This window comes from Pelophylax lessonae (assembly GCF_965119305.1).
Source record: "Pelophylax lessonae genome assembly, chromosome: 2".
NCBI classification, from domain to species: domain Eukaryota; kingdom Metazoa; phylum Chordata; class Amphibia; order Anura; family Ranidae; genus Pelophylax; species Pelophylax lessonae.
The window spans coordinates 265,684,440-265,700,721 of record NC_138769.1 but is presented as its reverse complement, the minus strand read 5'-3'; the positions used below and the strand labels follow the sequence as shown (position 1 = coordinate 265,700,721).

General features: G+C 46.7%; 1 protein-coding gene across 1 annotated transcript in view; it reads right to left on the bottom strand.

The window, feature by feature from the left end:
- Positions 1 to 540: 540 nt before the first annotated feature.
- The window catches only part of DSTYK (dual serine/threonine and tyrosine protein kinase), a 237,629-nt gene continuing 221,887 nt past the window's right edge, over positions 541 to 16,282 (bottom strand). Inside the window, exons 12-13 of the mRNA XM_082247304.1 lie at positions 3,377 to 3,511; positions 541 to 786 (exon numbers count right to left, since the gene is read on the bottom strand). Coding sequence (XP_082103430.1) covers positions 605 to 786; positions 3,377 to 3,511 — 317 coding nt within the window. The 3' untranslated portion in view covers positions 541 to 604. The remainder of the gene's footprint in view (positions 787 to 3,376; positions 3,512 to 16,282) is intronic.

Here is a 16,282-nt window from a genome sequence, read left to right as displayed (position 1 = left end):
AGATATGCATCCTCATATTCAAGTCAATTAAAAAGGGTTCTTTCACAATGTGTCTAAAACCCATATAAAATACGACTAAAACATGAATGCATGAATTCACATAACATAATTTAAGGCTCCATAATTTTGCAACTGGTTCCAATAGTTTCCTTAATGTGGGGAAGAGTAGGTTTGACCAAAATTATTCAATGTATCTGCATAAATCCTGTATGGCATTGAGTTTAGGAGTAGAGGAAAACCATTCCGGGAACAACCCATAAAAATACAGGTTTTATGCTGTAAGCCCAAGTTCTACAATAAAGTCCTCCAGGACTAGATGATCATACTCCTGAGCAGAACACACGCTGTAAACATAAAAGTCACTTCCTACAATCACTGGAAAAATACATTTTACAGCCAAGCTACATATAGAAGTTGGTGGGAAGAACAAATTGCCACTTTGATGCTCAAACCAGTGTGGCAATTACAGCTAGCTAAAACTGTGCATATTAAACACGCGCAAGGCAAAAAAAAAAAAAAATGCCCAGGCTGTACAGTTTCCACCTCTCCATACTGTAGGGCCAACAGTCTAATTCACTGCCAACCAACAATAAGGTGGATGCCATCATGTAGAATCTTCCAATGCTTTGTTAGACTCTTGATTGCGACAAAGCCTGTCCGTGATGCCTTGCAACATTGGCTGCACAATCCCCAAGAGAGGGCGTTGAGAGGGATCCCCATTCCAGCATGCTTCCATCAGCTTCCAGGACTCCTCATCAAAGATAGCTAACCTCTCTGGACGCACACCTATGGCCAGAAACCAATATATCAGTTCCAAAAGCTTACAGAAATACTTGTTGACATATCTGAGCAACTTAAACCAAATATGTAATGAAATAATGCAGAGGTGGTACCTTCTGCTGTTAAAAAAAAAAAAAAAAAGCTTGACAAAATGATCAGCAGACCCAGACAGATCTGCCTTTAGAGTTAAAGTGGAAGCACAGCCTAATACCTTAAATTCTCCCCTGTAATCATTAAGGTGAGCGGAGTTCAGCCTTATGTGTCAAAATGAAAAAACCCCCAGTTTTTCTACTTTAATTCTAAATTTTCAGTGCCGTCACATGAATTCAATTTCACTTCCTGCTAGGTCCCAGAGAAGCAAGTGGGTGTGGTTACTGAAAACCATTGACATCACTTCCAGGAAGGGGCACTGTTCCTGTGTAGCCAGTGGGCGTATACAGAATGTGAGGAGCTGATCATACGTTCCCGCCCAGTGTTCCATCAACAATAAGGGCTCTTTCACACGGTCCGCCTCCGTAGGCGGATCCGTGTTGCACAGCGTGGATCGATCCGCGATCCCCGCTGAGCCGGCGGATGACAGCTCCGTCTCCGCTTGCAGAGCGGAGAGGGAGGTGTCTCAGCACCCGCTGCCCTCTATGGGGGATCGGACGGATAAGATCGGATAAGAGCGGACCGCTTGTCCGCTCTCATCAGATCTCCATCCGTCCAGATTTCACGGACAGGATCGGATGCGGATGGCAGCGGGTGTCAGCGGAGGTGTCTCCGCTGACATCCGCTGCCCCATAGAGCTGCATGGAGGATCCGATCAGATCCGCCTAAAAAAACTGACAGGCGGATCTGATCGGATCGCCCGTGTGAAAGAGCCCTAAGGATGCATTGTACATCCTAATTCATGAGAAAAAAAATAATTCACACAGGACACGGGGGAAGATGGGAACTGTCAGCGTAGCTGGAAGTGCTCTGGGGTCTCAGTCTACAGTCATAGTACAGGCAACCACACTAAGTCTATGTTTCCACTAGTGCGACTAATCAATGGCACCCGTTCCCATCTATGCAACTTATAAAATTGCGACCTTGAAAAAGGTACCCGCACTAATAGAATAAGAACATTAGAATACCTAAGGTAATGGGATGAGGATGAAATAGAGGAATGGGCTGACATATGGGAGAATTGGAAGGAGTTCAAGACAACACACTAAATGGAATGGAGAAAAAGAGAAAGATAAGTACGGAGAACGGAGGGGGGGGGGGGGGGGAATAAGGGAAGGGATAAGTTATATGATTGGAAAATTGATGTTTTTATTGTGTGAAAAATATTTGTATGTTTGCTCTTCTTTTTGGAAAATAAGAAATTTTTTTTTTATAAAAGGGTACCTGCACTACTTTGGATCAAAGTCGCATCAAAAATGGCATCAGTGTGTAAAGTTGGATCAAAGTCGCACTCTAAATCGCAATAGTGGAAATGTAGACTAAAGCTCAGTTTCCACTAGTGTGTGACTTGTCATGCGACTTTGGACAAAGTTGCATGAAAAGTCACAGCCCATTGATTTCAAAGGCACCCGTTCCCATCTATGCAACTTTGAAAATCATTGACTTTGAAAAAAGGTACCTGCACTACTTTGATGCAACTTTATTGCGACTTTGATCCAGAGCGTGTAAAGTTGGATCAAAGTTGCACTCCAAAGTCACACTATAGCCAAGTGGCTAAGTTTACACTAGTGCGACTCTTAAGTTGTGCTTTTTAAAGTGCGACCGAGTGCAGCTTTGATCCAACTTTACACTCTGGATCAAAATTGCATCAAGGTAGTGCGGACACATTTTCAAAGTCGCTGATTTTCAAAGTGGCATAGATGGGAATGGGTGCCGTTGAAATAAATGGGCTGTGACTTATGTAACTTAATGTGTCCAAAGTTGCATGACAAGTGGCACTAGTGGAAACAGGGCCTAAAACTCATTACTCACATGTAATGAGCAATATGAATGGATCTGTATTCTTCTAAACCCTATGACCCCCCCCCCCCCTCTCAGGAGAAGCCGTTAGTCTAAACAAGGCAATGAAGACAGGAGGAGATCATGGTGAAGGATAGGAGTGGTGGGGGTGGGGCTGGTCAGGTCTAGGCGTTTCTATGAAAGATTGACAACCTTTTCAGGAAGTGAAATACAGCTTAGCAAATTTCAGATAACATGAAATAGAGTTGTTAGTAAAGAACAGGAAGAAGAGGTTTGTCCAGCTTAGATAAGACTTTCTATGCTTCACAAGCAGCTAGGCAGCAAATGGATAATATCAAAGCTAAAGAGTTTTAACAAACTATTAATAGGCAAAATTTCATTTTTGACTGGAGTTTCCCTTTAAGCTTGACTACCCTCCCCCCTTTCCCTTTTGTTACAAGTTGGTCAGTGAAGTTGACTGTCACAGTCACACATGATGTCAAGAAGCAGGTCAAGTGCGACACTTACAGTAATATTTTAGAATTATGTAAAACTATATCTGCCTATATTTGGATCTAGTATTTATATAGTTTTTAGTATAGGTTACTTCTGCCCTGTGCAATTTTTTTTATAACAGTTTGAAAAAAAAAAAAAAAAGGCAACTTACCTTTTCTAACATTGTTCCATAGATGGTCTTTACTTGAACATCTTTCAAAGGCCTCTGGAAGTTTTATTGATCCTGAGCATATATACCAAAACAGAATTCCAAAAGCATAGACATCAACTGAATTATCATATTTGCCTGGGAAATAAGCATATAAAAGAATTTAATATATGTCCAAGAAAATAACTGTTTGGTAAATACAGCATTATTAAAATACTAAATTGGTCACCAGACACACATCAAGATCAACTGCAGGTTCCAAAGCATTATGCATGAAGCCTAGAATTTTCATCTTCTATTATGCCAACATATTTGTAATTATGTTAAGCAATGACTGTAACTGATAAACTATTCTACTCTGCAAATTGGTTGCACCGCCATGGTTCTTCTGTCTGAGCTCTACAACTTTATATACAGTGCTCAGCATTAAGGAGTAAATCTTACTTTTCAAAAGGGGTGTAATCAATATCTCAATGAACACAAGAACAATTTCCAAAGTTTTGACAAAACTGAGTTCTATAAAACATATGTTCTAAAGTGGTTGTAAACCCCCCGGTAGTGTTTGTACCTATAGGTAAGCCTAGGTTAATGGTTACCTATAGGTACTGTAAATATCTCCTTGCACTGTTTAGGAGATCTTTACATTTCATGCAGCCGATGATGTAATCGGTGCATGCACTCTGAAGGAATGGCCGCCCGTGCCATTCCTTCAGAGCCTTGTGCACGGGAGTGATGTCATCGCGGCTCCGGCCAATCAGATGGCCGGATGACACAAACCCAGAAGACAACTTAGTTACCAGCTCACTGAATACAGAAAACCGAGCGATCAGCGGTCTTTGATCACTCCTAGTCAGAAGCTGTGGGGAACAGGGGCAGCACCGGATTGATGCTGTATCCACCTAGACAAGAATAAATGTGATTTATTTAAACCCATTCTTTAAGGGTGCATTCAGATGTGAGATATTAGCTGCAGAATCTGACTGTTTACCTGTATGGGAGACCATCTCAGGTCAGGGACCACCGAGAGATAGAACTGCGTGGCCTCTGCTGTGAACTAGTAAATCTAGGCAGATTAGAATACCTTTCCTAATTACTACTGTTTATCCTTATAAGCTTGTGCTGGCTTAAAGCTCCCCATTCAGCCCCCTCAAAAGCACACTGCACTACTCTGCCAAGATTTTGTCCTGAGGGAAGTTTGCACTGAGGGAAAAGTCTGCACACTTAACCATCCTCTCAAGTCTATGGATAGTTTTGGCCAGCCAATAAAGAATGATTTATGCTTATTTTATTGTATTTTAATCATTAAAAAAATATATGGATCCAATTAGTCAAGCTACAATATATTATTGTTCCATGCCAATGAGTACTACTAATTACCCAATTCATCGAGTCGGAATAAATAAAAACAGGTTTTATTGGAGGCTGTGTGGACTTTAAGGTTACTCCCATGAACTACACATACATTTTTATTTTTTATTTTTTCTATTACATTAGATAAAACACACACACACACACACACACACACACACACACACACACACACACACACACACACACTACATTGTGCCATACCCAAGCCACTAAAAACGCTCTTAGAGACCGTTTACTATTCTGGAAATGGTAACAGTTTGACACCTGTTACCAGACATATTGGTCACCATAAGATATTAGGGTGCTCTCTTTCTTGGTCTTGGAAGTGGTCCAACCTGACCCCATGGGGGCGACTGGAATAAGCGTATATTACAATGCAAAACCCTATAGATTGAACAATTAAATGCATTGGTCTCCCCTGGAATAAATGAAATGAATACACAAACCATTTTTAGCATAACCAATGGGGACCCATTACTCGATTACGATAGCTTTGTTTGAAAATATGCATATGGGATAGACCTGGCTATAGTGAGAATTCATGTTCCCTATTTTGGAGCATCTGTTGAAAATAACCAAAGTAAGATTGCAGAGTTATTTAATGAGAGAACTGAAATAGTTGTTCATTAATATTTGCTTGGTTTGTTTTGCTACACGTTATTTATTGTCATTCTGTAAGATCGGTTTGTTCTTTTGGTTTAAAGTATTGGGTATTTATTGGCATTTCTGATCTGTGAGCTACATTGGCTTGCCCAGGCTCAGGTTTGATTCATATATCTGTCAGGTCATCCACCGGTCTCTGGTGGGTGCTAAATTATTATTATACACGTTTTATATAGCGCCAACAGTTTGAGCAGCGCTTAACAAAATGAGGGCAGACATTACAGTTACACTACAATTTGGAACAAAAGGAATCTGAGGGCCCTGCTTGTTAGAGCTTACAATCTAAAAATGGGCAGCCTTTCCCAGCAGGTATGTGACTCTGAGGTGGGGAGGAGCCTGTGGTGTGGTGTGTGCCTCTGATCTCTGTCCCCATTGTTCGCTGGAGTGTTCCCTCTTTGTGGGGCTTCACATGGGGCACTGCGCATGCGGCCAAGTGCCACGTATGTACTATTTGGAGTCAGGTCTGGGGACATCACCTAAAGTTCATGGTGGGTTGGCCATTAACGCCAGACAGGAGTCCTAATTATGGGGGCTCCCCTGAGGGCAGTATTGTAGAAGCTGCAGGGAGAGTTTGACCTTTTTACCACAACTTAAGTGAGCTTTTGTTGTTTCCACACCATCCCATGTGCAGGTAAATCCATGGACCCCTAAATTTACATGTCTATTTCTTCTATTGATCCATTTGGGAATTGGTTTCAATCCAGGGTCCCTGGGTGTATGTCCCTATTATCTTTGGGTCACATCCTGTAAAAAAGTGACCCTTGAAGCTGATAAAGTTAATACATACATCCGGCAACTATTAAGGTGAAACACATACAGGATTCCCAATGTGCTGTCTACACTTGCATTCCTAAATTCCATGGAAAATTATATACATCAATATTTATATTTGCTTTTGATTTAGATCTGTATACAACGATGTCACAAAAACACACTTTAGCATTGCCTTGATCTTTGCGTTCTCCGTCGATCGCTCCCCAGAAAACTGGATTTTTGACTTACTGTAAAATCCATTTCTCTGAAGAACATTGACCGACGCAGCTCCATATTCTTCTTGACCATTGGGTTATACTGCCCCCTACAGGTGTAGGACACTAGGAAGGAAAAGCTTTACCACGCCTATGGGGCAGTCCCTGCAGGCATACACACACTCACTCGTCTATAGGATTCAGTTTTGTTGCAAGTAGTGTTTAGAAGAAAAAAAACCCATCCCACTCAGAAATAGAGGGGCAGGTGCTGTGTCTGTCAAACTTCATAGAAAAGTATATTACGGCAAGTCAAAAATCCAGTTTTCTGTTAATTGGCAGACGCAGCACCGTATTCTTCTTGACCATTGTGACGTCCAAAAGCAGTATTTGTATGAGGGGTGGGAAAACAACACAGAAAAAAATTAAAATAATTACCCAAAGGCTAAACTTAGCCAACCAGTGAACATGGAGCTCAACCAGGAACAACTGGAGCTCACCTAGAAAACATACACCAAAGAGAATATTTTCTCATTTAAAACAGCAGCCTGCAAAACCTTGCGGCCAAAAGAATTTTGTGAACATGTGCACAGACGACCAAGTTGCTGCCTTGCAAACTTGCATTACTGACGCCTGATGGCGAAAAGCCCAAGTGGCACTCAGCGCCCTAGTAGAATGCGCCTTCACAGGGAAAGGTGAAACCTGACCCTTCAGTGAATAAGCCTGCACCACCGTCTGCCTGATCCATCTGGATATAGTCATGGCAGATGCAGCCAATCTCTTTCGATGTCCTTCCGTGAGGATAAAGCCAGACTTCTGGAAAGATTCAGTAGCCACCAGGTATTGCCTGAACCACATCCAAAGAATGCAAGGCAATTCCCTTGGGATGCTTGGGCTTAGGACAGAGTGAAGGCAGCACAATGTCTTCATTCAAATGGAAATCTAAAACCAGCTGAGGAAGAAACGACTGATTAGGTGTACGGCAGGATAGCACCGCTATTCAGATACTCTGCGAGCAGAGGTAATAGCCACCAAAAAGGCTACCTTCTGTGACAAGTATAAGCAAAGGAATCTCCCTAATGTTCTTAAAGGGATGTTTTTGAAGAACAGAGTACCAAGGTAAGATCCCACAGAGGTAATGGGGATCATATTAGAGAAGCCATATGGCGAACCCCTTGAAAAAAAAAAAAAAATAAAAAAAAAGTGCAAATCAAAGCATGCATAGCTAAAAGGCCTTGAAAAAAAACACAGCCAAAGCCGACACTTGGCCTTTAATGGTACCCAAGGCCAACCACTGTTCAACCCCTCTTTGTAGGTCAAAATCCTAGCCACCTTCAGCGATTCACACCATGAGATGTACGGTTTCCACGTACAAGAATAGCTCTTCCTGGAGGTAGATTTTCATTTCAATGGTTTTTATTGAAAGTTTTCATGAGAAATTGACAAAAAACGATTTCAAAGGTACAGAAAAGAGTACCGTCAACATAAGCATAACAGTTTCAAGTATCCTACAGCAAGTACAATGCATTAACGTTGAAAAAACGGAATTTTTGTAAAATCTTACCTGTAAAATTCCTTTCTCTGAGTCCTCCGACAGTCGCCACCTCTTCATATTCGTCACATATGGGGTATTAGACTTTGCTCCGAAGGAGTAGCTAGGCAACAGAATATGTTAACAATAAAGCTTTAACATATCCCACCCTCAAGGGGTGGTCCCCTCAGTCAATACCCTCCTACTTCCTGCAACCATATCTCAGTTTTAGTGGAATAGCAGTAGAGTATACATTCAACCCCAAAAGAGGGGCGGGGGCGGCGACTGTCGGAGGACTCAGAGAAAGGAATTTTACAGGTAAGATTTTACAAAAATTCCGTTTTCTCTTACGTCCTCCGACAGTCGCCGCCTCTTCATATTCGTCACATATGGGGACGTCCCAAAGCAGTGCAAACATGAGGGGTGGGAAACGCATCCGCGCCGAAAGGCAACGCAGTCTCCACATCAAAGAAAGGAACCTTACCAAAGGAAGGAAACCAGCTGGGCAACAGCAAAAATAAGTGCTCAACAGGAGCAACAACCCAGGAAAAGACAAAAAAACCAGGGAATACAAAGATATCCCAACAGCCAGGAGTCCCCAACAAGGGACCCTATGGAACAGCCGCACTAAGAACCTTGCGGCCAAAGGAAGCATCCGCCGATGCCTGAACATCTACTTTGTAGAATTTTGTGAAAGTGTGCACGGTCGACCAGGTCGCCGCCTTACACACCTGGGCTACAGAAGCCCCATGACGGCAGGCCCAGGACGTACTCAGTGATCTAGTAGAGTGCGCCTTCACAGGCACAGGGGGAACCTTCCCCTGCAAGGCATAGGCCTGTGCAATGGTCTGCCTGATCCATTTGGCGATGGTAGAGGCCGAAGCCGCCATGCCCTTCCGAGGACCCTCTGGAAGAACAAACAAGGAGTCCGTCTTACGAAAAGACTCAGTCGATTTAAGGTAAACCCTAATCGCCCGAACAACATCCAGAGAGTGCAATCTCACCTCCTTTGGATGTTTAGGCTTCGTGCACAACGAAGGCAAAACAATATCCTCGTTAAGATGGAATTCCGAAACTCGTTTCGGCAGAAAAGAAGGATTAGGTCGCAAGACCACCTTATCCAAATGAACAACCAGGTACGGAGACTTGCAGGACAAAGCCGCCAGTTCCGACACTCTGCGAGCCGAAGTGATCGCCACCAAAAAGGCGACCTTTTTGGACAACAGAGACAACGAAATCTCCCTGATCTGTTCAAAAGGAGCACGTTGTAACACAGAAAGAACTAGATTCAAGTCCCAGGGGGGCAAAGGATCCCTCCTAGGAGGAACCAGATGTCGCACACCCTGAATAAAAGTGCCAACCAAGGAGTTGGAAGCCACGGGACGTTGAAACAGAACGGCCAGCGCAGACACCTGACCCTTTATCGTGGCCAGCGCCAAACGCTGATCGACACCCGTCTGAAGGAAAGACAGCACACGGGAAACCGAGTACGTGCGGGGTGAACACCCCCTGGACTCACACCAGGCAAAATAGGCCTTCCAAGTACGGTAATAAACCTTTCCCGAGGAAGACTTCCTCGCGTTGATCAAGGTATGAACGACCTCTGGAGAGAGACCCTTCTCCTTCAGGACCTCGGTCTCAACAGCCAGGCCGTCAAAGCCAGCGACTGTAAAGCAGGATGGTAAATCGGTCCTTGAGACAGATCGTCTCGAAGAGGCAGACGCCAGGGGGCGTCGAGCGCCAGATTCACGAGGTCTGCGTACCAGGACCGGCGAGGCCAGTCCGGTGCCACAAGAATCACCGTGCTGCGTTCCGAGTGTAACCTGCGAAGGAACCTGGACAGCAACTGAATCGGTGGAAAAGCGTACATCAGCCTGTACTGATGCCACGGGGCCACTAACGCGTCCGACGCGTCTGCCCGAGGGTCGCACGTCCTTGCCACGAACCTCTGCACCTTGTAGTTGAGGCGAGACGCGAACAGGTCCACATCTGGAAGACCCCACTTCGCGCACAACATCTGGAAGACAGCCGGATGGAGAGACCATTCCCCCTGATCCAGGGTCTGGCGACTCAGATAGTCCGCCTGCCAGTTCTCCACTCCCGGAATGTGAACCGCCGTTATCGCCGGGACATGAGTCTCGGCCCAAGACAGAATGTCGGCCACTTCTCGAGCCGCTCGGGCACTCCTGGTGCCCCCTTGGTGGTTGATGTATGCCACCGCCGTGGCATTGTCCGTCTGCACCCGAACCGGGCAGCCCTGCAGCCGGTCCGTCCAGCGATGAAGACAGAGCCTTATCGCACGTAATTCCAGAATGTTGATCGGGAGGGAAGACTCCCCCTCCGACCAGGTCCCCTGGGCGGACAGAACGCCCAGAACACCACCCCAGCCCGACAGGCTGGCATCCGTAGTGATTATCGTCCACGAGATCGGACGAAACGACTTGCCCCCAGACACCAACGGGGACTGGAGCCACCACAGAAGGTTTTCCCTGGTGCGATGACTCAACGAGATCTGAAGATCCAGAGATTGAGGTCGCCCGTCCCACTTGGACAGGATCTCCGCCTGGAGACCCCGCGTGTGAAACTGAGCGAAAGGAATCGCCTCGAAGGCCGAGACCATCAATCCCAGACATCTCATACACGTCCGCAGAGACGAGTGTGGAACGTCCCTGAGGGACCTGACTTCCTCCTGAAGAGTCCTGAGCTTGTCTTCCGGCAGGAAGACCTTCGCCTGCACCGAGTCCAGTATCATTCCCAGATAGGGAAGACGAACCGACGGACTCAGTGTCGACTTTGGAACATTTATCGTCCAACCGAACTCCTGCAGAGTTTGCATTGTGACAGACAGGTCCTTCTCCAGACCCTGACTGGTCGCAGACCGAATCAGAATGTCGTCCAGATACCCCAGGACAGAAATGCCCTGGGCCCTCAATAATGCCAGAACCGGTGCAAGCACCTTGGTGAAGACCCGCGGAGCCGAGGCGAGCCCAAAGGGCAACGCCACGAACTGGTAGTGATCCTCCGCAATGGCAAATCGAAGGTATCTCTGATGCCCCTCGAATATGGGGATGTGAAGGTACGCATCCTTCAAATCGATGGAGGCCATGAATTCCCCCGGAACCAGGGCAGCCACCACCGAGCGCAGGGACTCCATGCGGAACTTGCGAACCCGCACAGAGCGGTTCAGAGCTTTCAAGTCCAGAATCGGACGAACCTTGCCCTCCTTTCTGGGCACGGTGAACAGATTGGAATAAAACCCCCGAAATCTGTCCCGATGAGGCACCGGAACCACCACTCCCTGAGCCCTCAGGTCCCGCACCGCCAGGTGCAGATCCCGCAGGCGCTCTGGAGACAGTTGTAGATTTGAGGGAAAAAATCTGCTCTCCGGCCGAGAGAGAAACTCGATCTTGTAACCAGATCGAACGATTTCCAGAACCCATCTGTCCCGCACACGGGCCAACCAGGGCTGAAGAAAACCGAGCAAGCGTCCCCCCACCCCAAAACTGGGTGAGGGCGCCCCTTCAGGCCGAACTGTTATGGGCCGCAGGTCCGGATTGGCCGGACTTCTGTTTCCCAGACCAGGGCTTCTTCTGAGAGCCTTGGCCTTTGAACGGTTTGCCCTTGTAGTGCGGCCGAAAGGCACGAAAGGACCCCTGAGGGGGCCGAAAATTCGCATGCTTCTTCCCAGAAGCCCCCTTAGCCTTGGGGAAATGGGGCAAGAGAGTGCTCTTACCCCCGGTGATCCCCTTAACACATCCAGGGACTCCCCAAAAAGGCGAGACCCATCATAAGGCAGATTGGCTAAGGTTTTACGTGAAGATTGGTCCACCGACCAACATTTCAACCAAACCAGGCGGCGAGACAACACCGCCACGCTGTGCACACGTGCAGCCAACGGAATCAGGTCCAGGTCCGCATCACACAGATACATGACACCCTGGTGGATCTGATCCACCATATCCAGGGTCGCCGCCGAGGCCGAATCGGCCACTAGGACGCGCCTAAGCATCTGCGTCCAACTTGCGATCGCCTGGGCCGCCATGAGAGAAGCAAACAGAGCCTTAAGCATAGAACCCGTAACAGAATAAGTATGACGGGCAAGAGACTCCATTCTTCTATCCGTGGCATCACGGAAAACAGGGGAACCCTCTGCAGGAATCGCAGTGGCTTTGTTCAAAACCGCAATTGCATGATCCACTGGTGGAGGCACACACCACCGTTCATCAGTGGCAGGCGAGAAAGGATAACGCAGCTTGAATTTACTTGGTACCGCAAAAGGTTTGCGCAGATCGCGCCATTGATCCTTAACAGCGCGCTGAAAATCAGCATCGCAGGGAAAAACCTGCGGCGTCCTGCGTTTTCTCTGCGTCCCATAAGCCGCCAAGGCAGCGGGAGGACACACTTCGTCCTGCAAACGCAGCGTCTGCTTAATGGAAGCAATCAACTCATCCATGATTGCAAGCTCTTCAGGCGAGCCAGGGGGAGAATTATCGACCCCCTCAACTTCAGCCTCCACCTCAGACCCCACTAGATCAAGAGAGGAGCGGGACCCCGATAAAGGGGTCCCTGCTAGAACAGCCCCATCACCTTCACCCTCAGAATCAGAGGACAGAGCAACTCTGGGCCGTTTAGTAGATTGAGCAGCCACCAGCATTTGCACCTGGGCAGCAAGGCCAGCCACAATAGTGGCTAAATCCCCCCCTGGGGGGGAAACAGCGGTCCCCTGGCTTTCCACCAATACTGTGGGAAACTTGCCCTCCTGAGAATCCATTGCCCCTGTATGCCAGACAACCAAGGGTTAACTGCCCCCTTTCAGCAAGCGCGGCAAGCGCAGCCCACCGCACCACACTCAGGCACAATGAGACCCCCACAGGGAATATACAGACTGAATACAGGCAATGGCAAACAGGAATAGAAGGATAAAACCTGAGGAGACCCCGCCGCTGCTGCTGCCTCGATCGGTGTTCCAGGAAAGAGGAAGTGATGCTGCCAGGGCGCTCTATGTAAGCCTATGGAGGCTACAAGAAAATGGCCGCCGTGCATGTAAACCATGCGGCCGGAGCGGGCGCCGGTAAAATGGTGTCGTTTGGCGCCGAAATCGCCGCTCCACAGTGCATAAAAACACACACAAGCTTATCCCATTATATGGATACATGTTAGATCGCCGCAGCGATCGCTGTATATGCCCCAACATGCCATAAAAACATGCCCCACAGCACACAGCTTCCCACACTGCCCAGCCTGACACACACAGTGTCACACAGCTCCCCCCCCCCCTTGCAGCCCACAGCATGCAGCCGAGAGATAGGGAGACAAGCAGTGTGAATAAAGGCAGGTTACACAGTCCCAGACTGAGACCCCCCCCAGACAGACAGGTCCCCACATAGATACACTTACCTCACATGGCGTGGGGAACCCGCACAGGCGAACAAGCCGCTGCACATGAGGCAGGGAGAGTCGCAATTCAAGACGCACACAATGGTGGTTAAGAAACCGCACAGCGTCCGGTGAGGTAGCCACCTCACCAAACATCCCTGCACCGAACAGGGATGGGTCGTTCACTGTGCCAGGAGCGTTACCTGGCTGAACGCTCGATGGCAGACTGGGAAGCCACTGACCCACGACCTGCGATCAGGGGGATCAGCCCGAGACCCAGTCCGCATGATCCTCTTCGTCCGAAGAACTAACTAATGCTGACCAAAATAACAGCTAAGTAAAGGTAGAGAAAAAAACTCAAACAAAATATTAAAAAGAAGAAAGAGTCTGGGACAAAAAGTCCCAGCACAGAGAGAGCCAGCCACTCCTGACAAGCTAGACATTAAAACTGAGATATGGTTGCAGGAAGTAGGAGGGTATTGACTGAGGGGACCACCCCTTGAGGGTGGGATATGTTAAAGCTTTATTGTTAACATATTCTGTTGCCTAGCTACTCCTTCGGAGCAAAGTCTAATACCCCATATGTGACGAATATGAAGAGGCGGCGACTGTCGGAGGACGTAAGAGAAAGAAAGTTCTTGTAGTATAGGCAGTCTTTACGTAACATATTGCAAACATAGTGAAAAAATTTATATGTAGTACAACAGGGTACATGACAATACCCAAGCAGGACAGGCAATGGGATCACGAGCATCCCAGTGCAGCAGGTAAAAAACATAGAAAACAATACAGGTCATTCAGCTCACTGCCATAACCTGACCCCAGTGCTGCCCATGTAACTGCCTATAGGGTTTAAACATTGGAAGATGTAAGTGGGCTAACGGTACATGCCCATAAGGCCAAAGAGATAGGAATAGGAAGGAATAGCAAGAGAGAAGAAAGAAGGTAGTAGGAAGAAAATTTAGCAGGACCCCGCCCAGCACCCCCCCGTCCCCGAATCCCCGATGCCCCAGACTCCATTAGCCGCTCCCGGTAAGATAACGGAGCCACGGCTCCCACACCTTATCAAACTGTTTCATTTTATCATTTAACATGGCCGACATACGTTCATTGAGCATTATCCATGTAAGTTTATGGCGGAGCTGGTCGAACGGCAGGACTGGAGATCTCCAGGATCGTGCTAGCGCTACCTTGGCAGCCGTGAAAATAAACGAAATAAGCCTTCTCTGTGCCCCCGCGGCAGCATCCACCTTCAACCCCAGCAAAGCTTGCTGTGGGGATTTAGTAGGGATGTAACGATATCGAAGATATCGCGATATCGTATCGTCGTGGTCGTCTCGATATCGTCGTGGTCGTGTCTCGATATCGTCGTGGTCGTGTCTCGATATCGTCGTGGTTGGGTTACAATATTAAAAGGACAGGTGTCCGTCAAAAAGCAAGAGGAATAAACACAGTCCTGCGGAACAAATCATTGTTAACTATATAGACCAGAGTTTAAGGATTTTTTTTACTGTTTTTTTTTTTTCTTGCAATGTAGATATTTTGATTTTTCTGATGAAAAACGTGAACATAAGCTAAATGATAGGTCAGTGTTTTTTTTAAAGGCTTTTTGACTATTTTATTTTAGTTTAAGTTATGTTCCTAAATACCAGTTTTAAAAGGCTGCCTTTATTTGCCTTGCACATTTAAACCTGACTTAACTTGATCTTTGTTTGCACTTAAAGGGAATTGCCTATTGTTTGTTTACAATTGTTCTAGCTGCTTCTTAACTTGAACATTGCACAGAAGAATCAGTTATGCAACCAAATATTACTATACAGAATATTGATGTTCCTGATTACAACTTGTACTTTAAAAGCACTATGTGATCAGTGTTTTATGTTGTCATGGATCCATAAATACAACAATAAATTGCCTGTTGACTGGCAAAAGCAGAATAAATGTCGGTATTTTTTCGCTATTATCATCACAAACACTATCATGAGCTATTTAACAATACCGTGAGCTTTTCCACAATATCGCAATAAATATTGTACCGTGAGGTCAATATCGAAATGTTATCGTACCGTGAGATTTTGATATCGTTACATCCCTAGGATTTAGGCAGGTTTACTTGCGTAAGGGTGTATATAAAGTTATACACCCTAATCCAATAGCGGCGCGCCTTAGGGCATTGCCACCAGATGTGGAACATGGTTCCTTCCTGACCGCAGCCACGGAAGCACAAAGAAGATGCGCCAGGTACGAATTTCGAGATTCTCGCCGGTACCATATACCAGCGCAACAATACTTTGTAGTTCGCTTCAATAATTGAGGTATTAATGATTTGGAGGCGGCTTGAGTCATATTTCGCCAGTCGACCAGCTCGATGCCCTCCTGCAGGTCGGCCTCCCACTGAACCATGTATTGCAAGAGTCAGACAACATATTATAGAGTATGGAGATATAGCCGCGAAGCTTGTCATAATTTCGGTAAAGAAATTCCATGGGAGTCATAGTACAGTCAGAAACCTGAGACAAAGTACGTAGAAAGTGCACAATTTGGTTAAAACGATAAAATTCAGATGTAGGTAAAGCGTATTTCTCAATCAATGCCTGTCTCGTTAGTATACCCCTATGGTCACAGAGATCCACTATCCGTAGAAGCCCCTTATTTGTCCACCATTGGAAGGAGCTGGAAGAGAGACCCGGGGGGAACCCGCTGTTGAGGACAGGTGCTAGAGGAGTGTGGAGCAATTTAAAAGTATGTGCTTTGGACAATCTGTCCCAGACGGCCAGTGAGTGGGAAAGTGCCGGGCACAGAACAGGGGGGCGCTCTCTGGGCGGTAGCCACAATAAATGAGAGATCAATTTACCCGGGACAGAGCATGCCTCCAGCTGCATCCAGATGGGATGGGGGCCACCAGAGTGGAATTTAGCCAATTGGGCCAGTTGCGCTGCATAGTAATACTTCATCAGATCCGGCACCCCCAAGCCACCCCTGCTTCTAGGGGTCAAAAGCGTT